Here is a 26,541-nt window from a genome sequence, read left to right as displayed (position 1 = left end):
GCCCAACCCACTATTTTTTACAGTGCTTCTTAGTTTCTTATTTTCCAAATGAATGTTCCTTAAGTCATTTCTCACGATCTCAGCTTCTCTTTGGATTTTCACGATTTGGGACTTTTCAATCTGAATATCGATCTTTAGCTGGTAGTTTTCCTCTTGAAGATAGCTAATATCCCGTAATAACTTAGCCTTTTCACGTTCAAATTAGCGTCTCGCTACTTCCAGCTCGGATGGCATTTCTTCTGAGAAATGATTCTGGAAAGTGTAACTCGTCGGTGAGATTTGTTGACTATTCACTCATCGTTTTCTCCATAAGTCATAATCCTGAGTGATAGTATCAGCATAAAGGGCTAACTCCATTAGGTGAATTTCCTTCCAAGACTTTGTAGTATCTCAGACTCTTTTCATGTAGCCTTCACTTGTAAAGGCGAACTTTAATTGTGCTAATCCTCCAATAGCGGGTATGAACTGTCGTGAAGCAAACTGTCTTTGAACCATTAACTGAGCGTATCCAATTCCTCCCCATAATCCTAGTAAAGGCACTCAATCTTGGCTTCTGCATTTATATATCAGAACTGAATGACGAATCCATGGTGCTCTCCAGGTTATCTCTTCAGCGCGAAGGTTTTGAAAAACCAAAACCCAGTGCTGCTCGGTGACATCTTTCGGCCAATCTTTCTCAAAGTAAGCCTTTAATGGGGCGAATGTGTTTGAGAACATGTGGAAAGGTGTGCGCTCTACTTTCCAGAAATGGCTCAGAATCTAGACATTAAGCAATTACGCGCATCCAATAAAACGTCCTTCCCCTTTTCTCCTACAACTACTCAGAGATCTAAAAGTCTCGGCCAAGATAGTTGGGATGGGGTTGATCCCTTACCTAACCTTTCGAAGAAATCCATTATCGCGACTTCTACATGCCCCAAAACCTTTGGGAAGACGATCAATCCGTAAATGGCCAAAGCAAACAAATCCGTTCTCTTCACAATATCTAGATGATTTTGAACTAAGTCTCGCAAAGAAAACCACGGAACACAACTGACTTTATTCTTTTTCTTTATCTATTTTTCAGCCCATATATCGGTCATTCCGGTCAACCTCACTAGCTTTTTCTTGAAGGTCATTGGCTTAGGCTCTTTCACATACATCTTGTTGAATTGTACATTGTCAACACGAAGCAAAGCAGCATATTCTTCTATGGTTGGAGTCATATCTTCCTGATTGAAAGTAAAGCACTGGTAAGTTGGATCCTAGAATCGAACCATGGCTTGAATCAATTGTTCGTCTACGTTGATAGCGATCAAGTGAGCTATATCCCTATACTTTTCAGTGAAAATCCCCCTAGTATCTGAGTCCCACTGTTTCCAAATCTGAGTTAAGTCTTCAAGGTTATTCTGATGAACATTTGTAGCTACTTGCTCGGGAAGATTGGAGATACATCCTTCCGTTAAACTATCCCCTTTCGCTTTCTGAGTCTTCAAAGACCAGTCTCGAACCACGCCATTTTTCTCGGTTACTTGTGTAATTGACTCCTCCATCAGAAACCCGTTTTTGGCAACCAATCTCTAATCAACACCTTCCTAATCAAGATGCCTATGATGCATGATGAAAAAATAAAAATAAAGACAAACAACCTTGGTTAATAATCACAATAAATATAAACTGAGAAAAACTATGGAAACTTCAACAAATTAAGCTACTCGGTTCAATTCTTTTGCATAAACAGTGTAAATGTAAAGGAAATGAAAAGCAAGAGGCGTTTCTCCTGTGTACTTATTTTGGTGACTATTAAACGGACAGAGGTTCGGCATGGCTCTAGTTATGTGGCTCGTATGGTTTACTATATGCGGTTTCAATTCTAAACAGGTACTCGAATTGTTCGTACTATCGTCTACTAAGACTAGTACGAAGCTTCGGTCGTAGCCCATCACAAGCTCACGAGTTCAATTCGAGGGATTACATTTATTTATGCCTATGCGGAGGGACAAGTTAACTCACGAAAGCATAAGTCGTATGTAACCCGAAAGTATTCACTAGCTTGTGCGGAGGGACGAGTTAACTCACGAAGGCATAGCGTTTACTTCCACTTAAACGGACGGAGCCCGGGTAGAGAGCTCATGTTATGCAAAATACAAGTGCACGGTGTGTGGGGAGAAACTCACAAACCTTTTCGTTTTTATTTAAAAACTAAACTAAAAAACTAGAACCATAAAAACTTAGAGCTGAAGAACAACAAGATAAAACAAGTTAGAAGAATATTTACAACATGACGCAAATGCATTACTTTTCAAAAACAAAATTTAAGGATCATGGCTAAATATTAATTTGAACAAGGAGTTTTGAAAATTTTGACAACACGCGTTTAATTTGACTCGACTCTCAAAAATATCCCCAGTGGAGTCGCCAGCTGTAGCGACGTAAAAATTTCGCTTTGGTCGCTAGTTGAGGCGATTTATTGGAAATTTGAAAACCGACTATCGATTTTTTTTAAAAAAAAGGAGTCGTCACCGATCTTTTTTCTAAGTGTGATCGGACACCTAATAAATTTTCTTTTTAGAAAAGAAAACTTATTCTTGAACAAAAATGAAGGCCGAATTTTCTACACGAAAATCCACAGAAAAATAGGGTTCGGGAGTCGGTTACGTGCAAGGAAGGTATTAGCACCCTCGCGATGCCCAAAATTGGTATCTTGTTAAACATGTGTTGTTTTAATTTTCTAAAATACGAGTTCAATTTAAATTTTAATTGTGATCCGATCAAAACACGAGAATTTTTAAAATTTCAGTTTCTTTTGAGAAGGGCGTTCCGTTTTTAACACGAGTCGATGATATTCACCCAACATAGCGATGAAATCAACGACCTAATGTTAAATCGGCACGTTGCCTTATTTATTTTAATTAATTAAAAAATATGAGTAAAACCTTACTATAATAAGAATTCGTAAATAATGCAAACAATGATACAATTAATAAAAAACATTAAAATCTAAGAATATTAAAATAAAAATAACAATATTTACAATAAAAGAAAATAATAATAAAAATAATGTGCTATTAATATAATAAGAAAAATAATGTATTTATAACAATAATAGAAAATAACAATATGTACATAAATATATATACTTATATATATGTTAATAATGATGAAAAAAGAAAATAATAATTATACTAATAATAGTGGTAATGGTAATGATCGAAGTAGTAATGAAATAAGTATAAGTATGTTCAAAAATAAAATAATATAATATAAAGTAAAAAAATAATGATAATAATATATTAATAAAAGAAAAATATATATATACATACATATACCAAAAATATATTCATAATAACAGTATTGAGTATTAAAAATATATATAATAGACAAAAATATATGTATAATATAGTATTGAAAGTATTTACATGGGATAATATAAAAAATGTATGAATAATATGATATTAAATATATATACATATTATATATAAAAAATAATGTTAAAAATATATATACATAATATATATAATATATACATAATATATAAATATTAGAAATAATAATAATGTTACAAAACAATTGTTAATAATACTACATAAACATATACATATATATATTAAAGATATATACATATATAATAAAACATATAATAATAATAATAATATTGAAATACAAAAAGCAAATATAATAAAAATATTAAAATAAAGTAATAAAAAACACTGCTATATATATACATATATACATATACGTATATAATAAATATACACTAATATATAATAATAATAATAATAATAATAATAATAATAATAATGATGATAATAATGTTGAAATGCAAAAAGCAAATATAATATAATAATAATATTAAAATAAAGTAATTAAAATAATACTATATATAAAAATATATATACATACATGTATAATAAAACATACACTAATATTAATAATAATAACAATATTAGCAATAATAATAATTAGTAATAATAATACATTAATAATAATAATAATAATATAAAAAAATAAAAATAAAAATAAAAATAATATTATTAGACAAATTGATGCGAAAAGGACTAAATTGAAACTAAAATGGAAGTTTGGGGCGAATTTGAACGCGCGCAAAACATAGGGGGACCGAAATAGTAATTATTCCTTCCCATCAAAACGTAGCACATCAGCGGGGACTAAATTGAAAATCGCAACAAATTTTGGGGCCAAATTAAAAATAAAAAATGACTTAATTGCAAAGTAAAAAAAAGCGGAAGGACCACGCACATAAATAACCCATTAAACAAAAACACGCGGATCCTCTAGCGGGTCGAGTCAGACAGCTCGGGTATAGGCCAAAACGACGTCGTTTTGAGGTTAAAAGGCAGCCCCCAAAATGACGTTGTTTTGGAAGGCTATATAAGGCCAAAGTTTTTGAAAAAAAAATCATTTGTATCATTTGAAAGAAAGAAAAAAAAAAGGAGAGAAGAGGGAGAGATGAGGGGATTTTCGGCCACAGGTCCGGTCACCGTTCGGTCGCCGGACCGCCGCCGACCACAGTACACGGTGGCCGAAAATCCAAAAAAAAAGGTTTTTGTTTTAAATATTATTTTAATACATATATATAGTTTAAAAAAAAGTAGAAACTTTATATATACTTGTATATGCATATAAATAGTTTCAAATAGAAAAAGAGAAGAAAGAACACCTTAGTAGATTTGTTTTTCTTCTATGCTTTGCTATTTGTGTTTGTAAGTTTGATTTTCTTTTTTCTTCAAGCTCTTGCTGTGCTAAAAAAATCTATTGTTGTATTGTTTTTCAAAGAAAGTCCAAAAAAAGAAAAAGAAGCCCTTTACAATATTTTTTGATGGCTTTTATAGCCTTTTACAAGTGTTTTTTTTTTATTTTTTTTATTTTTCTACTTTCTGTCCTTTCATTTTAATGGTTGCAGGAGCAGAGGCGGTGGAGGTGACCGGAGTTGGTGGCCGGTGCTGCAGTGGGCAGGTGGTGGCAGAGGCAACTGGGGGGTTCGGTGGTTGGCAGCTTTAATGGGGCTAGGGTTTCTGTTTGATTTTTTTGTTTTAGGTATTGGGCTGGTTTAGGTTAAAATGGGCTTGGGATTTGAATTGGGTTAAATTTGGGTTTTAATGTTGGGTCAAAATTGGGCCTCAACAACTTCTATTGCAATACTAAATGAATTGGTTTGACACTTGATATGAATGATATACTAGTTGGATGTTACAATTTTCTTAACTTGTAATTTTGTTATTTGAATCATGAAAATATTTCCGAGTTCCATTGCTCAACATATGCTTTGTTTTTCGTTCACAGGTAAGGTATAATTCAAGATACTTGAACTACGACTTCAACATCCAGTAAACAATCCTGAACTTGTCAACGTTTGTATATTCCATTTTTATTCTAAGTTGGCATGTACCTAGTTGAGTCTAGTTTGGTTTGTTCTGAAGTGAACGCTCCTGTTGAATTTGGTATCATATGATAGATGTTTGGTTCATGTTCAACCTCGGATTAGTTCTTGGAGCTTTTGCGAATACATATAAATCCCATAAATGGTTGATTATAGTGATTAATGTTTGTTTGATTGAATTAAATTTTACAATGGCTTAAAGTGGAAATAAATTTATTGTAATTGCTCTGGCGACGAATATGACATCCTATTGCTCGGATTTGACGATTTAGTTGAGTGTAGGGTGTTACAACAACATGCATCATTTGATTCATCTTGTTTTTTTCCTTGTCAGTGTTTGTAATAATGTATAGTGTATATACGTATGCATGCATGTAACACTCCCCACATAAGTCACTCTTACAACTGCTCTAGTGCAAAAAACTTTGTTAGCTTCTATCAATTCATTCACTGATCTTTTCCTCTACTTGGTTTTATAATTTTTATGATATTTTTTCAAGATTTTATAAAAAAATTATAATTTTTTTCTTTATTTCTATATATTTGGTAATTTTTTATGATTTAATAATCTTTTACGATTTTTTAAATAAATTTAAATATTTTTCTTTGAAGGTGAATTTTTTTTTATGCATTTGAGTAATTCAAATATCAATTGAGTAATTTTGAAAAAGTAGGAGGGGTTTAATCCGTAAGGCTTAAGCCATTGATAAATTAGCGAAGCGCAAAACACGCATGCCACGTAATTAGAACTTCAATCCAACACGTAAACATGACATTCACCTTCACCCTTTGTATTTCTTCTTTTTCCATTCTCTCTTTTTTCTGTTTCTTATTACCTCCTGTTGGTTTCTCTGTTTATAGGACGATTACCATTTAACCCAACCTTCTTCCTCAGATATTTCTGGATAAACATACCCTTTGCTAAAACGTAACATACCCTGGCTCCATTTTTCATTTCTCGGTTTTCTTCTACTTTTATTCCTTCAAGTGATCAAACATGGAAAACCATTTTGTTGGTGGTTTCATTTTCGGAGACCCGTTTGGAGATGGGTCTTAGATTAATTACGTTTTTTTTAGGATTTTAAGTATGAAACGGTTGAAGGATGATGGATTTGGTCGTATATTTTTTAAGAAAGTACCATTGATAACAGAGTTTCATTGAGATTTTCTTTTTGTCTCTGTTTGACTGTGTATTGAGTGGTATTTATTAAGGATCAGAGAGATTCCTATTTGTAGTGTTCCAATGATAATGTGTGATGTAAGGGTTGATGCATAAAATTTTTCAAATCAAATATTGTACAAGTTAAGCCATTTTAGTTACTTTTATGTTAATAGTTCGTATTTGTTATGTAAGTAATGATTTATTGTAGGATTCTATATTAATTCATGAATCAACGTTAGAAGAATAGTAAAGTTGTTGATGCATTCGGTGGGTTTAATAAGTTGTATGCATTAGGTGGGTTTAATATGTTGTATGTCAGTAGGAAGTCATTTAGGCTTTGCTCGGTAAAGTGGAAAGAAAATTGGAAAGATTGAAAAATTCGAAGACTAGAAAAATAGAATGATAGAAAATATATTTTTTCTTCTCATAGGTGCGGTGTGCTTTGTAGAAAATGTGAAAATTTTGATGTACAAGACAAGCTTCCAGCTTTTATGTTGATTTCAGTATGCTTTGGGCTTGCTATTTCTGAAATAGTAGTAGGATTAAGAGTAAGTGAATTAAATTAGTCATATTCTAGAGGTTGAGGTCCTGCATAACTGAGAAATGGTTGAATGAACATACGCATCAAATAAAGAAATTTGGATAATTTCTTTTTCTAATATCTGTTTAAGTCTTTAGTGGGTCTTTTTAGGCATTGCTATGTTGGTCAAATATCCGAACTCACTATCCTACATTTGAACACTAAGAAAAGTTAATTTCCATGTATAGTCGGCACTAACAGTGATGTGGTTTATTTGGTTGGTTTTACTTCTCTCAATATTTATACTTTTTTTATAATGTGCATTAACATATATTTTTGGTGAACAACATAAAATCTGAGGTTTCTTAAACTTTAGCTTTTTTCACCCATATCTATTGAGTTTGTCCTGCACAGATTTATAGATAAGAGATTCTAGAAAATAGAAGTGTTAAACTTAAATTTTATTTTGCAGACTGTTGAAAGTTTGGCAGGCACTTTAGATTAATTATATCAGATAAAATGTCTTCCCAAAGCAAGAGGAGAGAAATGGATGTAATGAAGTTGTAAGTTTCTCTTTCATGTTTACATCTTGTTTGTTGCTGCCTTTGTTCAAATGATTTGATCTCTTTCTCTTTTCATGTTGTGGAGGATAGTCTGCAAATGTTTTGCCTAGGTAATGGGGCTTTATTAAGGTGGTTTTAGCACTATTCTTTTCAATTTCGTTAGGAGGGGCTAGAGGTTAGTGCCGTTGAGGAACCATTCCAGCTGACTTGATCAAATAACAAGTGATATGGATAAGATGGGATGTTTTGAACCATAAGCCTTACAGGGTTGCATCATGATTAGATGTTTGTAGCAAAGATGGTAATACTAATTGAATTTGTTTAATTGACACACTTATTGTCTGATGAATTGACTGTGTGTGGAATAGGTTAATAAAGAGACTGGCAGACTACACAATGCTGTAATAGGTTAACATGAACTCTTTTCAGCTTGTTATGTTTTTAAGTTGTGGCAACTATTAAAAGGCGGTGCCAGTATCGATTCTTGTTTGAAGATTATCATGAAGAAGTCTGTAGACTACATCATAACTGCATAAAATTACTTCTGCACTTGTTTTTCAAGGGAAATGAGTACATTAACGGTTTATTTTAGTTAACAAATTTTACCTCCTTAGTTTCTAGGGAGAGCACAACTTTTACTTTGCAGTAATCTGTTGATTGCTTTGATGTGGTTTATCTGACAATTTTAGGACACAAGATTCTTTGAGATGTGAGATTCTCTCATTTCAAGTAGGGAAGCTTAAGCAAAGCAATTATGAAAAAAATTATTATAAAATCAAATGCTCCCTTAGAGAGAGAGAGAGAGAAAGGGAGGAATGGCCTGATCACCAATGGATCTATTTTGATTGATCACTTATAGTGTTAGAGACAGGCTGCCTTCTCATAGCAAATTTACTGATCAACTTAATGCCTTGTTGATTGTTGATTGGGGAATGGGTATTTGAATGTAATGTATTAGCTAATGTACTCTTTTGTGAGTGGTTATGTAACCATTGTCAAACTTTGAAGCAAAACTTTGCTTATTTCGGATAAATAAAATTTTACTTATCCAAAAGAAGGGAAGAGAGGAAGGGATGTTAGAGCATTAGAGGGTCATGGTCATTAATGTCCACTATTCATTAAATTCTCATGTGCTACTCTATTGTGTCATGGTCATTAATGAACAGATTCAAGAGAGAGATCTGTTCCTGTTTCCACTTTATTTAAATATGTTACTACTTTTCCCATTTCATTTCTCTGAAAGCTTTACTGAATTTGTCAACTGTTTCTGAAATTTTGGGATTTTTAATCTTGAGTTGCTAATGAGTTTTCCATCTCTTTGTCACTTCTCTCCTATTCATTTTATCCAGGATGATGAATGATTATGTTGTGGAACCAATAAATGATGTACTCAACGAATTCATTGTGGGATTTCATGGTCCCAAAGAAAGTATGTTTTCTAATCTGTTCAATATAGGTTCTCCAGTTATGCATTTGATATGATCCGTCTTGATAATATTTTTATGTTCATGTAATTACTGCCTGACAGCACTGTAGGGACTGTTCCATGGCATTATACATGCTTATCAATTTGAGAATAGATTGTTAATTTGATTAAACTACTATACAATAAGGGGCTGTTTCTCTTTCATACACACATATACCTCTTCTCTCTCTCTCTTACTCTTTCCCTTTTACCTAGAAGGAATTTGATTTCCAAAACTTTTTTGTGCTTGGTGAGTTTTCTGTCTCTTATTCTTTTATCGTCTGGTCAATAGTTGTTTCCTTTGGAAACTATGTTGCTTGCACTAGGTTCTATGTGTAAGATATGGTTATGTATTTGTCAAGACATGTACAATTTTTTAAAAGTTATTTCCATATGGAGGGTTCTTGAAAAGTCATATTCCCATATTCATGTCTCGATATGTATATGTCATGGGTGTCAAACACTGGCACTTTCAGAAAGTGAGAAATTTGAGCAACACAGTTTGGATGTCCTTGTTCTGAATCCATTTTTTTCTTTCTTAAATATCCTTAACTTCATCAACTGCAATAGGTCTGTATGAAGGTGGAGTTTGGAAAATCCGGGTTGAGCTTCCAGATGCCTATCCTTACAAGTCTCCTTCTATTAGATTCGTGAATAAGATACTTCACCCAAATGTCGATGAAACGTGAGCAATTTATAATTTCAAACTTGATTCTCATGGATTGCAATATTTCACTGAATATTTCACCATGACAATTGTTGTTCAAAGTTCTTTACGCAACTTGAATTTTTCTATATTGAATGAATTTCAGGTCTGGTTCTGTATGCTTGGATGTTATTAACCAGTCGTGGAGTCCAATGTTCGGTATGAATCAGTTTACTTCTATCGGTTACTAACAAGCGACATTCCACATTATTAATTTCCTTAATTGATGAATGCCCCTGTGAATTGATTTCCTTTTTTTTGCAGATCTTTTAAACATTTTTGAAGTTTTTCTTCCACAGCTCTTGCTTTATCCAAACCCATCACACCCCCTAAACAGGGATGCAGCATCATTGATGATGAAAGATCGAAAACAATATGATCAGAAAGTAAAAGGTAAAGATTTTAGAACTTTGTGATATGGTGTTTTTGGTTATGCATCCTTGGCATAAGACGTTTGTTCCCAAGATGTTTGTAAGAAAGGGAGGGTGGTTGTACATTGAATATTCCCCAGGGCTGAGCAATGTTTTCTTCTGTCTTCTTGGAAAACAGAATTCTGTGAGCTATATGCGAAGAAGGAAAATATCATGAAACCGACAGCTGGCGAGGAGACCGATGACGATGAAGATGTAACCGAAGAGGAAACCTGTTCTAGTGAAGATGAAATTGATGGACGTGCAGGTCCATAAAAATGCCTTGGAAGTCCTAATGAAAGCAAAGATGAATCCACATCATTGCTATCCGCAGCATAGAAAGTTAGAAGTGATAAGTGATTTTTTAAAACATTAGGTCCTACAAAAGGACAATGGACATAACAACAATTGGTACATAAAATCAGATACATTATTATTATTCCTGGTAGATAATGTACTGGAAGATTATTTTAATATATTTTATGAGAAATTTTCTCACCCATCATCAGCAAAGCTTTTAGATAAATTCTACCAACGGCATAAAAATTAGGAGACGGTCTTTGAAAACCATCCATAGAAAATGTCTTGCCCGTTCTGGTACTGTACACCTCCAAATAAGTCCGAAACTGAATCTTCCTCTCCCAGTTGACTCCTTGTCATGGTTTTATAGGTGGCTGAGGCCCAAAAACCTCCATTCGTAGACCAAGACCAAGCTAGACGATCTTCCCCTGCATCACTAGGAGGTAAAATACCAGCAACCTTAGTAACAATGTTATGCGGCAGCACCAAGTTCAAAAATGCCAATCCCAGTCTCCATTAGAACTGACTATCCTTGAGTAACATGTCCTCCCTCATAGGTTCACAACCTATCAGAGATTCCACTTCAGTCAGCAAAGGATAATTCCATAAGGTAATCAAATTACCATTTCGAACTCATCAATGAACCCCTTGAATCACCTTTCCCCGAACATTCGAGAGGATAGCCAAATGTGAACTCCGAGAGATACTAATTGGGCGAAGTCCTTGTACATTATATTTGCATCTCAGGACCCAAAACCAAAGGGTGTGCACCTCGATTAAAAGGTCAAAACCAAGTCTTAACAAAATGGTTTTATTTTGATCCCGTAATCTTCTTATCCCTAGGCCGCCATTTCCATTTACTCCAACTCTTAAGTGCCGACTTCCTGCCGTTCGAGCTAGAACCCCAAATGAAAGCTCTATCTATTTTGCCAATCTCATAACAAATTGAAATTGGGATTAATGCAAAGCTCATAAAATAATTGGGAATAGCCAACAGAATCACCTTCATTAAGGTAACTCGTCTGATGATAGACAACGTCCTAGCATCTCATTCATTCAACTCTCGGTACACTTTCTCAATAGTGAACTAAAAAGAGGCTGCCAGGCCCACAACCAAAATTATTGATAACATTATCACAACCAACATCATTATTGGAGAAAAAATGTGAGTTTTGATACGAACTCGCTTTATGGCCCGAATGTTTGGTAAAGACACCCAATATGTCACTAACGACTTCTGCGTGCCACAAGTTTGCCTTGCAGAAGAGAACCAAGTTATCTGCAAAAACAAAAATGAGATATAGGTGGGTTTCGACGAAAAATTTTAATGGGAGTCCTTAAAGAACTAGTCACCGCTTTCTCTATTAGATGTCCTAACTGCTCCATCCCAAGAAAAATGTTGAAAATGGCCAACCATGCTGCTGTTATGTTTTTGTTAAACTGCATGCCACTATGATGATTTTGTTGAGTGCATATAACTTGTACGGATGCTGTAGCAATTGTGCATGTTGCAGCAACATATTTTCTGTTTTAGTTGCAATATAATTTAGTTTGGTTGAAAATGAATTTTGATGTTGATGTTTTGATGGGATGATTGAGCTGATAAGTCAGTTTATCCATGTGAACAAACAATGTTTTAATAGTCCCAATGCTGATTAGTGAGGTTAATTGAATATTTGGTGATGTATTTTGACTATAAATGTACTATTTTAATATTGAATGAGGAAGCATATCAGTTGTGTAAAGCAGATTGTCATTTGTGAGCAAGTAAATTGTTCTTTGTTTCTTCCTCATTTGCTCTCTGTATTGTTCTCTTCTTTTGCTGCTATAAAAAAACCCAACAAATGGTATCATTAGCCCAAGTCTTTGAGGGCTTTTTTTTAGCTTCTGCTGCTTGTTAAGAAAGACAAGAAGCTATTAATGCCTGTCATCTTTGAGGGTTGCTTGTAAAAAAGATAGCAGCAACTCACCCATTGTGAGACTCCCAATCAAGCTTATGATAAGCTAAAGGAGGATTTGATGGAGTATGTGCACGAAGACACTCCACAGTAGGAGGGAGTATGTGCAAGAAGAAATAGGATTGTAATGAACAAAGGAACAATGAAAGATGTATTTTAAGACAAGTTGTGAAGGCTGTGAAGGAGGAGAGGATTCCATTTGCTGAACAAATCTTTGGCACAAAAGATTGGGATAATCAAGTGCGCGAATTAGATTTGGTTGAGAATGGGGCCAAGGTTAAAGATGAATTGCTTGAGCAAGGTCAACTTGAAAAACATTTTGGGATTGCCAAGCTCAAAAAAACTTGATGAATGATTGGTATTTGTTAGTATCTCAAGGCTGCAGCTATTTTTAAAATAATAAGACTAAGTCTTCGGGGGATTTGTTAGCTTGTTAGTAAGAGGAGGAGTTGTTAGCTAGTTAGTAGCAATTTGAATTTATTTCTTATTGAGGTTGTTACTTGGGACTTGTATATAAGGGCTGCTTTGTTAATCTTATATGATCCCTTCATTCATATTTTGTTCTATACTTCAATTAGTTCTTTGCTACACCAACAGTATTTGCAGCATGGAGGCCAATGAGGAGTGTTGAAAATGGCCAACCATGCTGCTGTTATGCTTTTGTTAAAGTGCATGCCACTATGATGATTTTGTTGAGTGCATATAGCTTGTACGGATGCTGTAGCAATTGTGCATGTTGCAGCAACATATTTTCTGTTTTAGTTGCAATGAAATTTAGTTTGGTTGAGAATGAACTTTGATGTTGATGTTTTGATGGGATGATTTAGCTGATAAGTCAGCTTATCCATGTGTACAAACAATGTTTTAATAGTCCCAATGCTGATTAGTGGGGTTAATTGAATATTTGGTGATGTATTTTGACTATAAATGTACTGTTTTTATATTGAATGAGCAAGCATATCAGTTGTGTAAAGCAGATTGCTTCCTTGCTGTACGTTTGTAAGCAAGTAAATTGTTCTTTGTTTATTCCTCATTTGTTCTCTGTATTGTTCTCTTCTTTTGCTGCTGTCAAAAACCCAACAAAAAAGAAGATATATAGAGAAATGGTATCTCTTTGACGCACACCCGTAGAAGGTTTGAAAGTATCCGTAATCTTTCCGTTCCAAATAATCTACATAGAAGTCGTGGAAATACAATGCATGATTACGTAAGTAAGAGAATTAGGTAGTCCTGTTTCAAGAAAAGTATCCTAAAAAAATCCCACCAGATACGGTTGTAACCTTTCTCTAGGTTGACTTTAATGCCATCCATTTGTTTTTTTTACCTTTACAAGTCCGCATGGCATAGATGATCTCCTGAGCAATAAGGATGTTATTAACAATATGTCTTTTAGCAATGAAACTCACTTGGTTAGGCTGTATGAGTTTCACCATAACTGGTCTCAATCTATTGACCACTGTCTTAGTAAACACATTGTATAGCACATTATAGAGACTGATAGTGTAACAACCCCTAACCCTGAACCGTCGTCGGAACAGAGTTACGAGGCATTACCTGACGTATCAGACAACTTATGAATAATTCACAAATAAAATAACATTCATAGCATAATTTAATTACTAAATCCCTATATCGAACTCTCAAAGTCTAAAACATACATTTAAGTGAAATGGGATTCGTTTAAATACTCCAAATTTTTATTTTTATTTATTTATTTATTTTTTATAAATTTCGACAGCATTTCTGCTTATTTTTACATAAAACCACTGCAATTAAAACCATATCTATTTCAAACATAACCAATTCAACCAATTTATTTCACACATTCATTTTCTATTCTATTTACTTTCTAATCAACTTAATTAATATAATATTAATTTAAATTTATCATTGTGCTAATTAAATTGAAATGAATAAACTTTTTCATTATAATTCTTAAACTTGCAATATTAATATTTTAAACCATTTATATTCAAAACATAATAACATTTATACACATCCTAAGTACATGCCACATTACCAAAAGAAAATATACATCACCAAAAGTTTGCTGAAGTCGGGTCTGGCTTTGGATGCTGGTTCAGTACTTGACTTCTACAACCTGCGCACGAAAACAACCATACGCTGAGTATGCATATACTCAGTGGTATCACTATAATTCAGTTTATAATTAAATACATTAAATCACACACATACTTTTACATTACAATTATCATCACTTAATGAACAATTCAATCTTTCATGTTGTCATTCAATTATATATATATATATATATACCATTCTTATTTCTTTATTTCAATTCTCAACTTTCACATAGGACATATCATTCAAATTTAGTTTTATCAATAGATTTATTTCATTTATCCTTATTAACTTGACTCGGACTCGCGGATACACGGATTCCAACCAACACACCAGTACGGCACAATGTGCCTTAACGGTACACAGTATCTAATCAGTAATCAGTAACGGTAGCATTAGCAATAACAGTAACAGTATTCAACACACAAAGTGCTGAATCTGTAACAGTAACGATAACAGTATTCGACACACAAAGTGTCGAATCAGTAACAGTAACGGTAACAGTAACAGTAGTCGGCACATAAGTGCCTGATTAGTAAGCCGGCAAAAACCCGTACTCTTCCATATCCTATAACATTCCAACTATATCCGACTAGCCTGACTAGTTAATAGGGTATTTAAATCATTTTTCAGTGTAATTTCCATTTCGATTCAATATTAATTATAATTTATTATTTTGATCAATTTTCACAGTAATACAATAATTTACTTCATTAGAAATTTTACAGTTCAATGCAATATACGTAATATTATTCAGTAATTTTACAGTTTAATTCGGTATTCAAAACAATATTCAGAATCCAATAATTCAGTTCAGTATCAATCTCGATTTTAATACCCAATCACAAATTTTATTATTTCATTAAATACTTACCTTAAAATACTTACCACATATTCATATTAAATTAAACACATATTAATTATAAAGCTTGAGTTATAGTGATACAAACTAGAATTCTCTTCGGATTTAATCCTCGACGATCTTTCCTTTTCCTTTTTAGGCCGATGCTTCAGGCTCGATATTAGCTATGAACAATTAAAATAATTTCACAATTATTAGCATAACACAATTTAAATGCTGAAATTTTTATCTAACTTTTCCTTTAATTCAACTTTAATCCCAACTAAACCTATATATTTTTCTTTCTCAATTCATACCTTTTTACTACTCAATTTCTTACCAAACTCACATCTAACTACTTAATTTTTATCATATTTTCATAATTTCGAATTTATTTCAATTTAATCCCTAAAACTCAAAACTTATAGCTTAGTTTACAATTCAATCCTTTATTCAATTCTAATCAAAATTTCTACCAAATAAAGCCCCAATTCCATCATTTGTTCAACATAAACCCTACTAAAAAATCTATTAACTTTCAAAATTTCAACTTAAATTCAAGAGTATTTCACTCTAAGATTCCAAAAACATCAAATTTATAAGAAAAGGACTTGATTAAACTTACCAATTAAACTTCAAGCTTTAAAACCTCAATTTTCCCTTTCTTCTTTCTTTCCTTTTTCTTTCCTGTTCTGTTTCGAAATGTTCTCTGTTTCTTCTTTACTTTATTTTATTTCATTTCTTTTATTCTTTTATTTTATTAACTTTATAATAATAATAATAATAATAATATTAATAATAATAATTATAAATATCTTATTTAATAACAATATATATATTACAATTGGACACACATATATTTTACACTTGCCTATTATCATCACCATCTAATTGTCCTTATTTTATTTAGTTTATATAATTTAATATTTTAACATGATAAAAATCTTTTTACTTAAATAAAAAGTAATTAAATAAATATATTACAAATGTATATATATATGAATTACACTTGTATAATTTAATCACCATACATTTGTTTTTATTTTAATTTATTTTTAATAATAATAATAATTTAATAATATAAATTATAATTTAATAGAATAATAATAAATAATAAATATCTATATACTTAAATAAAAAAGTAATTAATAATTAAATTATATATATTTACATAATTAAAATCTAAAAATATCTTAGATTTTAACATGTTTGCCGTCTCAACTTATGCTAAATGGTTTAATTGCCATTTTAGCCCTTTTTACTTTCTTTTAATCTATAATTAGACTTTCACCCTTTATTCAATTTAATCTTTTTTGCTAATTACTCTAAATTAAGCTAAATTTACTTAATTAAAACCTAATTAGACACACCACTAGGCTCATAAATATTTTTAATAATTATTTTCGAACTTATTTCACTAAGACAGAGGCCCGATAGCAAACTTTTCCGGTGCCCACGGATTTTGGGTCGTTACAGATAGGCTTGAACTAAACAAGAACTTGGTACACATACCAATACTTGATGCTACTTGTCACCCCTATTTCACAAGTTTAGCTACTAACTTTGCAAGTATTGGAATTTGCGGTTTGGGTACCTATAGCCAATTATGTGATTCTGCTACTTGAGTACTTCATACCAGAAATATAGAAAATTGATCATTTCAAGTGTTCCAAGCTTCTAAACCATACTTAAACATACATAACATAGACCAAACTAATACTAACAAATTTGACATATCAAAACATGTGTATAACATGCAAATTCATGGTCAAACATACTTTAAATCAAATTTTAGCCTCTATGGTAATTAAAAAGCAACTTGAATCAACATGCATATATAACATCTAAGTCTCTTAATAAATTATCAAAATTAGTGCATCAAAATTACCAAAAGTGTCAAACATGTACTAAATATGCCAAATAACCAAAAATAACATTTAAATCCAAGTCAAGCACCCCTAAAAGACAAAATTAAGGCCTAAGTACGTGTCATGACTATTAAAAAGGCTGAAAAGGAATTACAAACCACTCAATTAGTTGAGATATCTGAGTGTGATGTTGTTCTACATGAAGAACCAAACTCAAACCCCCTATAACTTGAGACGGAACAACATTCGCACATTGAGCTTTTTTTTTAAAGCATTGTGGTGTACATCAATGTCCAACAGTACCACATATGTTTTCTAAATTAAAAACATGTTATTAAACAATAAACTACAAACAACAAATCATCAATAAACAAAATCAATATCTTCATATTATGCCTTACTTATTCATATAACCAATTAAAAGACAAGAATCACCAACAAACTTCCATATAGCTCACACATACCTAATGTCATTACATATTATAAGTATGTAACAGTTATTCCTTAACACAATTGCATATGAACTCATTTTCATATCCCTATAAGTCTTCACCCTGATTACAAGCATGTTAGTGTTGAATCTTTTATAGACATAAAATCTTGTTTCATTTAAATCACTTATTAGTTTTTCATTAAAACTCAAACACTCAAGTACGATTTGTTTTACATTATCATCTATTAACATCTTTTTGTCCCTTTAACGAGAATTTTCTTATACAATTCAATTCTTAAGTTTATTTTCAATCTATAAGCACTTCCCATCAATAATTTCACATTTTCTTCTCATTTCACAACGCTTACTATTTCAATATTTATATTCCTCTTTCTTAACATACTAATGGCATCTTATTATCAAATTCTTATTTTCTTAACTTGTTATTATACATATCTACTTGTATATATTTCTTTTACCAATGCTCATACTTTTAGAACTTAATAAAATAAGATTCCAACACTTGATACTTTCATACAAAACTACCATGTACATATTGTACCATAGGTGCCCTAGCCAAACACAACCAAGATATACAGGGGCGAAGCCAGGGGGGCTGGCATGGGCCCTGGCCCCCCCTAAAATGTAAATTTGTTCTTTTGGCCCTTAAATTTTTTAAAAATTTTAAATTAATAAATGTAAAATTGCACTTTAGTCCCCCTAAAATTATAAAATTTTGATTTAATCCTTTACAAATTATAAAGATATAAACTATAAAAAATTAAAATTTTATCTGACCCCCCTAAAAAATTGTTCTGGCTTCGCCCTTGAAGATATATATATTGAACTAAAAGTGCATTCCCTTCAAACAAAACCAAGTGAACATATGTGCTATTTCATAATGTATTATATCATATCTACATTACGCATAGATACTGTTAAGATTTAATGCCTTAAGTGTAGTGTATTTGTAATTTTTCAAAACAGTATTTGTACGCAAAGCAAAATATAAATAAATATTGACTCATTGATTATCTAATCTTTAACTAATATTAAGTGGCATTATGTGGTCGGATCATAATGTGAAAATGCAACTTATATTAGTAGATAATCTAAATAGTCTATAGTATAATCGAAATTGAGCAAATTGATTGAAAGACTATTATGTCATCTATTAAGTCTGATGGGGAGATACATTATCTTGGGTATCGGAGTGGATGACTCCCAAAAGATAAAAACATAGATATAATTCTTTGGATTGGTAATACATCAAACAAGACCCAAGTTGAATTTATCTTATATCCATTTATGGATTTATTCACTTGTGATATTCATAATGTGGTATACCTTAATCCTAAGTGGATAATAAACTATATATGCATGACTTGTATATATTGATGTACTTAAAGTCATAGTTCAAATAGATAAGGAACCGAAAAATAATCCACGATAGTAAAAACGAATTGCATGTAGAAAATTCCAAAATACCCCTTTAATAATCCACACATTCAATTTAATCCAGACTTGATTTTCAATTCTTCATGTCTCCTTTATACAAAAATAATAATTATTAAACTAACTTTTAATTCGTACACTCTAGTTCTTATACCATCTCTAAATCCTAATTAAATATTTTGTCCAAAATTTTAAACTCACATTTATCTTTCTCGGTATTTAGTTAATTCTTTTAAAAGAAATCCTTTATTAAGCTCATTCCAATTTCTCAAAAATTCTTTTTGTGCATATTTCCAAAACAGTGTCATTAATAATTGTATTAAAAATTTTGGGACATTACAATTATCTCTCTCCTTTCCCTACTTGGACATGAAGACCTTTTTCGCAAATATGTCGCCTTCTTAATAAGCTTTTCCAAACCTAGGAATCTGACGCTTTCTGAACAACATTATAAAAGTTTATCGTTGGAGAACACTTATTTAACAATACTTTTTGTGCCAGGTTAGAAGGGTTTCTATAAGCATTCTCCATGCTTGCTTAAACAACAAGGCATCGTTCAACAATTCAAGCTTTGGAATGCTCACATTTCAGTTTACAAATAGTATACCATATGCAACTTTTTCTGATTTAGCTCATGTCCCCACCAGAAGCTTCTCAGTAATTGGTCTACTTTCTCAACAACATATTTCGGGGCCTTGAAACAAGAAAATGTATAAATTGGTAAAGAAGATAGCGTATGCCTCGTACCTTGGGAAGGCAAAGTGATTTCTAAGAGGCAAGTTTGTTCTGCAACTTTTCTAATAGCGGCTGGAAACATAACTTACTATTCGAGCATCCCATTTGAATTCCCAGATACTTCCCTGGAATGTGGACCTGTTTAACTCCTACAATGTCCACCAACCATTGCCTCTTGTTTGCTTGGCCTGCACTGCTGAAGAATAGTTCGGCTTTTTGTGATTAATTGACAGGCCAGAGGGCAAACAAAAAGGAGCTAGTATGGACTTAATTGCACCACAACAACATTAAAGAATAAATAGCAATCGTCTATGGAGGAGCATCAAGGAAAGCACATTTTGGCATAACAAGAAAAGATAGGGATCCCCAAGTCTAAGTCGAGCTACCATTTATGAAAATCTGATAGGTCATAATAAGTTGCCTCTGTCGGTCATTGAACCCTATCTTTTGTAAAATTGCGAGCATGAAACCCCACATATCTATTTTAAAAGCACTCAAGATACCTTTGTTGGTCTACTTGAGTAAAAATATTGTCCATTATATTGGATGAAGACACTTTGATATGGTGTGATCAGATAGTGGTTTGAGATGATGACTTGTACCTTAGTGCATATTTTATACACTACATTTATAAAATTTATAGATGTTTGAGGTAGCTTTCTTTTGGGAATCAATGTTATTAACATCTTCTTCAGCTCCTATTAAATAATTTATTTGTATGTAGCTTATTAATATATTGGAAAACTTATTTTTATCATCAAATTTAACTTTAAGCAATTGGATTTTCTTTTCTGCTGCTTTAAGAACAATTTGTAGCAATTTAAGTCTTTCTTTTTGTTTTCTAAGTAAATTAAGTTATTCTTTTATGAGTATATAAAAGATTTGGTTGAAGATAACTTCTCTTTCATAACATAAAACTAATTATATATTAATAATAGCTAACTAATGAAACATTTTTTTTAAATAAAAAATTCCCATTTAAATTATAGTTTTTTTTTTGTCCTAAATTACTATCTGAACTTTTTTTACATCAATTATATTGGTACCCAAGTCACTTTTTTATTGACGTGGAATGCTTGCCATTCACGCCGCTCCCCATATCCTGTTTGTACCTCTTTTTCTTTTTCATTTTTCCTCATTTTCTTTTCTTCTTTTTTCTACCTTGGGCACCATGCTCTTTTCTTCATCTTTCTTCTTCACTGACTTCTTTGTCTCTCATTTTTGAGTTGTCGAGAAGCCAATGAAGAATAGGTACAAATAGGATGACACGTGGTACTTAAACTATAATTTTGTTACATAAATTGTCCCAATCGTTTGCTCAAAAAAAGAAAAAGAAAAAGCACTTGTAGCCAATTATATTATGTCAATTATGACATGTGATATTTTTTTTTTTCGTTTTGTTTTCTTTCTTCCTCTATTCTTCTTCCCCAAAATAAAAAACGCAGGAGGTTTTTTCTTCTTTGTTTAAAATTTCAAGAATCTTTGTTAAATTAGAATTTACATGCAATTTTTTCACTTACTTGCAAATAATTGTTGATGTTTTGAAAATTTCATATAGAAAATGTAATTTGTGAAATATGAACAATTAGGTAACTACATATCCTTCAATGTGATTCCATCCTGCTTCTCAATGTGGGTTTAATTTTTTTCTTTATTCAATATCACAACTTCACAAGCATTGTTAAAATTTCACCTATGTTTGAAAGGATTCTTTATTGTGTTAAAGGCTGAAACTTTTGCAGAAAACTCTAATCAAATCAACCCACCCAAATCATGCTTATTTGGAATCAAATCCAACCCACTCATCTTTCTTTGGATGCCATCAAATCAACCTTCCAATTTTGAATTCCCTCACCAGCTCTTAATGGGCACATCACCACATTATTTGTTTACTTTAATGGAACCTTATCTGTTTGTCTGATCTTCAGCACAAGTCGATCCTTAGGTTTTTTATATACTAAGAAGATAAATATGATATGATATTCTATTAACGTACCCAAAAAAACTTAATTTACCTTATTTTTATTTAATTAATTATGTCACATGTTGTTGTTATAACTTAAAATCAAAATTAGTTCTCAAATATTATAGTCTTTTTGTATTGGCCTCAATTGAGTTTTAATATAATTAGTGTTATTGTTGTTGTAACAATAAAAAATCATGAATTTAAACATATTTAAACGTATTTTTCTTTCAAATTTTTAATTTGAAAGAAGCTATATTGATAGAAGTTTCGCCTTCTATAAAAAACAATATTTTATCCACTGAAAAATTCTATTCTTTAAAGATACTTTTCTATAACCAGAAGAATTGGCTTGAAAATGCCAACTGAGAAAGACATGGCATCTTCAGAAATTCTTGACTATTTCACTTTGCCGGCAGTCAATTTTTAAAATGCCACTTCGGTCGTTTGGCTCATTCCCCAGCCATTATTGACACTTACTTCTATTACCTAACAAATGATCATTGTAATTTCAGCCATTTGGCAATCAAATGTGGTCAATGCCTTGTTATTTTCTATTTGTTCGTACCAGCAACACATGATGAAGCATACCCTTCTTATAAAGGAAACGAATCTACATTATCCTGTTAATTTTTGTTAAACATCGGTTTTTCATCAAGAATGAACCGAGTTTCGGTCCGGATACTACCCGTTTTGATCTTTCTCCTCTTTCATGTCTCGAAATCGGAAGATGAAGAAGTGAAACGATCACTTGTGGGATTCATGGACAAACTTGCAGCTGGAAATGTAGGAAGAGATCAAAGTTGGGGTTGGAACATGAGTTCAGACCCTTGCAATGACAAATGGATCGGTGTATCCTGCGATACGTTGTCAAAATCCGTCAAGAAAGTCGTACTCGATGAGTTAAATCTCACTGGTGTTCTTGATATTGGTTTTGCCTGCAAGGCAAGTTCCCTTTCAGTGCTTAGCCTACACAGCAACAATGTTGTTGGATCAATATCAGAAGAAATACGGAATTGTAAACATTTGACACACCTTTATGTAAGTGGTAACCAAATATCTGGTCACCTTCCAGTGTCTCTAAAGCAGTTGAGTAATCTAAAGAGGTTCGATATATCGAACAATAACTTCTCCGGTGAATTTCCTGATTTCTCTCAAATTTCGGGCCTAATTACTTTCTTTGCTCAGAACAATCAACTTACTGGTGAGGTACCAAATCTTGATTTCTCCCATCTGTTGCAGTTAAACATATCTAACAATAACTTCAGTGGTCCAATTCCTGATGTCAAAGGGAGATTCTCTGCTGATAGTTTTTCAGGTAATCCTGGACTTTGTGGAGAATTAGTCTCAAAGCCATGCCCTTCAACACCGCCATCGAAACGGAAATCCAACCATTCGTCGATCAAACGTTTTTTTATCTACTCCGGTTACGCAGTTCTCTGCCTTATTGTCGTGTTATTCGTTGCCTTCAAACTAGTGAGTAAAATGAAGCCGAAGGACGACAAAGAAGCAGTGGAAACAAACACTAGCAGGCGTAGCTACAAGACCAGTACTACTACTTCGAATGAGTCGAAGATTGCTGAGAATAAATCAGAGTATTCAATAAGTTCTGTGGAGAGTGGAGTGGCCTTATCATCACTTGTAGTGCTTACAAGTCCAACAGGTCAAGGTTTAAGATTCGAGGACCTGCTTCGAGCACCAGCTGAATTGCTTGGAAAAGGGAAACATGGAAGCCTTTACAAGGTAATGCTTGATAATGGGGTAACAACGCTGGCAGTGAAGAGGATAAAAGATTGGAGTGTTGATAGTAAAGAGTTCAAGAGGAGAATGAAGAGGTTGGACCAGACCAGACATCCTAGTGTATTGCCATCAGTTGCATTTTATTGTTCACAGCAAGAGAAGCTCTTGGTTTATGAATATCAACCCAATGGCAGTCTTTTCAGGCTCCTCCATGGTAACTTCATTGTCACCAATTCTACATCAGATTTTGATTTTATAACTTGAATTTTGGATGAAAAAATCTTAAACCATGCAAGCCAGCATACACTTGAACACATTAAATGAAGAAGTTCGTAGTAAATTCGATTATGTTAGGCATAATTTATTTTACACCAGATTAAATTATGGTTATTATCTCTCCTATGTTGAAATTTAGGATTTAGTATTTATATTTTAATTTGATATAGTTTGGTTCTTATACATTATATCACTAGTTAGTCAAAATAGTTGATACCCTTAACTATTTTTGTTAAAATGTTGAGGTCAATTGTTTCTTTAAAATACTCTTTCCGACTTCACACATAAATTTTTTTTTTGTTGTATCATAAAAGTGCTATTAAGAGAAATTCATATCATCATTTTAATCACAATAGTTGAGATGTTAATTATTTAGATTAATTGATGCCATTGTGAAAATAGAGAACTAAATTATGTGTAATTAAAATATAAATACTAAATCTCAAATGTAATTTTAATAGAAAGATTAAAACTGCAATTTTACTATTATTTTATAATGACTAAAAATTAAAAAAGAAATTTGTCATTAATAACTCCAAATAATTAGCACTCTTAATAATTTTCAATAGTTGATATTATTTTTTAATAAAAAAACACTTATTTTAACTTATCATGTTGATTTTTTTAAACAATATTTTTTAATACAAATGTACATAAAAATTAAATTAAATTAAATTAAATTAAATAAAAATATTAACTATTTAAACTAATTAATAATATTATAAATATAGCATCAAATTATGTTAAAAATGAAAGAATACAAATTAAATCTTAAATTTTTGCATAATAAAGGGATAAAAATGAGATTTAACCAATTTTCTATAATAAAAGAACGAAATAAGGATGAAATGGGACACATGTCAATGTAGGAAGAGCCTATGTCCTTTCTTTTATATATAGGTATATAGATAGATATATGTCGTATGAATGTTTCATTGTTGATTCAGGAGCCCAAAGTGGTCAGGCGTTCGGCTGGGAAAGCAGATTAAATGTTGCGGCCATTGTTGGTGAGGCATTGGCATTTATGCACGAGGAGCTTGGTGAAGATGGAATAGCTCATGGTAACCTGAAATCTACAAACATACTCTTCAATCAAAACAAGGATCCCTGTATCAGTGAGTATGGGCTAATGGTGTTCCAGACTCAAGACCTATCATTCGATTTTCAATCCAGCAAGGATGCTTTGGATCCTGCGGCCCCAACCTATGGCAGCTTTAAAGCTGACATCTATAGTTTTGGGGTGATTCTTCTAGAACTTCTCACAGGGAAGCCGGTTCACACTAATGGGATCGATTTGGCTCGATGGGTGCATTCAGTGGTTACAGAAGAATGGACTGTAGAAGTGTTTGACAAGGTCTTGATCTCCCAGGGTGCAAGTGAAGAGAGGTTATTGAACCTCTTGCAGATAGCACTCAAATGCATAAATCCCAATCCGTATGAAAGGCCTAACATGAATCAAGTTGCTGTAATGATCAGTACGTTAAAAGATGAAGAAGATAGATCAAGCTCACATCCATGACATGACAGTTAAATGTGTTAAAAAATTAGTTGGCAAATGTGGTGATTGAATCTGGGATTTGTTGAATGTAAAAATTTGATTCAATTTATGTAACTTTGATTCTATAATTAAAAAGTAATAATTTGATTCAATTTATGTAACTTTGATTCTATAAAATTCCGTTTCAAAAATAGTATTATTTCTAAACTTTTGGGATGGAAACCATCATCTTCAATCCAACTCATAGACTTGAAAAATGGTTAAGTTGAAGGATGATGGGGATTACACTGAAGTATTGTTTGAGGGGCAGTGGATTGTTTTTTGGACAGCACCTGACTATGTAACCATGGCCAAGTTCTTCTCAATGCTACAATCTTTCTCGCTTAAGGTTATAGCTTAGATCAAGCTTCCTGATTTATCTGGTGTGTTTTATAAGAAAAGCCTTTTGAATGCCATTGGTAGCACCATTGGTGAGGTTGTTAAAGTTGATGACAATACGAAGAATGGTATGAGGGGTCTTCCTACTCACATGGAGGCGATTGTAGATTTGAGCAAACCTTTAATCTTGAGAGTTTGTATTGAGAATGCACTTCAACGTGTGGAATATAGGGGTTTACCCACAATATACTTTTGTTGGAGTTTTTGACACACTTTAACCGGGTAAAGTAAGAATTTCAAACAGAGCACCAGCAACAACGTATTATACCCGGATAAAATATGAAGAAAAAATGCTTGAAGTTCAAGCTTTTAGCTACTGTCAAGAATGAAGAACAGAACTTAGAAGTTTTTTAGAAGGCAAAGGAAGAATGGAGCATATGGAAGAAAATCTGATGATTTCATTCATTTGAAACATTGGCTTAAAGCCATTACATATACCAGTCATTTGGCTGGTCAAAAGATTAACAAATCCTTTACCTAAACACTACCTAACTCCACTAGTTACATAGGGACTAGGTGATTTTGCTTGCAAACATAAACAAAGCTGGTGATCAGCTCTATCACCATCAAATTACATCAAACATAAACTAAACTAAGTTCAAAATGAACTAGATTACAAAAGCATAGTTAAACGGTAACAAAATGTAACTGAGACGGAAAAGAAGCATCAACCCCTTCAGTTGCATGTATTTTACCCGGGTAACTTGTGTGTATGAATTCTTGCACATTCCTTACCCGGATAACATAA

The 26,541-nt window shown here is 32.3% G+C and overlaps 2 protein-coding genes across 3 annotated transcripts; both read left to right on the top strand.

Annotated features, from left to right (window-relative positions):
- Positions 1-6,163: 6,163 nt before the first annotated feature.
- LOC107926616 (ubiquitin-conjugating enzyme E2-23 kDa) lies at positions 6,164-10,704 on the top strand. Of its 2 annotated transcripts, none has more exons than XM_016857511.2 (7): positions 6,164-6,308; positions 7,535-7,625; positions 8,975-9,054; positions 9,661-9,775; positions 9,903-9,955; positions 10,061-10,189; positions 10,346-10,704. In XM_016857511.2, exons 2-7 carry the CDS (start codon positions 7,582-7,584, stop codon positions 10,480-10,482), a joined length of 558 nt encoding a protein of 185 aa, XP_016713000.1. In that variant the 5' UTR covers positions 6,164-6,308; positions 7,535-7,581; the 3' UTR covers positions 10,483-10,704. The 2 variants fall into 2 exon arrangements, with proteins under 2 accessions (XP_016713000.1, XP_016713001.1); XM_016857512.2 differs by having other exon boundaries at positions 6,177-6,682.
- An 11,555-nt stretch (positions 10,705-22,259) lies between these two features.
- On the top strand, positions 22,260-25,434 carry LOC107926673 (probable inactive receptor kinase At2g26730). Its single transcript, XM_016857564.2, has 2 exons — positions 22,260-23,795; positions 24,805-25,434. The coding sequence occupies exons 1-2, from the start codon at positions 22,502-22,504 to the stop codon at positions 25,374-25,376; spliced, it is 1,866 nt and encodes a 621-aa protein (XP_016713053.1). The 5' UTR covers positions 22,260-22,501; the 3' UTR covers positions 25,377-25,434.
- Positions 25,435-26,541: the final 1,107 nt, after the last annotated feature.

Source organism: Gossypium hirsutum, chromosome A07 (genome assembly GCF_007990345.1).
Source record: "Gossypium hirsutum isolate 1008001.06 chromosome A07, Gossypium_hirsutum_v2.1, whole genome shotgun sequence".
Taxonomy (NCBI): Eukaryota; Viridiplantae; Streptophyta; class Magnoliopsida; order Malvales; family Malvaceae; genus Gossypium; species Gossypium hirsutum.
The sequence above is the reverse complement of the archived record's forward strand: the minus strand, read 5'-3'. Positions and strand labels throughout refer to the sequence as shown.

Bases quoted from the DNA above. Each gene is read 5' to 3' on its own strand.
- LOC107926616 (XM_016857511.2), top strand. From the start codon at position 7,582: ATGTCTTCCCAAAGCAAGAGGAGAGAAATGGATGTAATGAAGTT. The intron at 9,956-10,060 runs GTATGAATCAGT...TTTTTTTTGCAG, and splicing joins GTCGTGGAGTCCAATGTTCG to ATCTTTTAAACATTTTTGAA. The intron at 10,190-10,345 runs GTAAAGATTTTA...CTTGGAAAACAG, and splicing joins ATATGATCAGAAAGTAAAAG to AATTCTGTGAGCTATATGCG.
- LOC107926673 (XM_016857564.2), top strand. From the start codon at position 22,502: ATGAACCGAGTTTCGGTCCGGATACTACCCGTTTTGATCTTTCTCCTC. The intron at 23,796-24,804 runs GTAACTTCATTG...TTGTTGATTCAG, and splicing joins TCTTTTCAGGCTCCTCCATG to GAGCCCAAAGTGGTCAGGCG.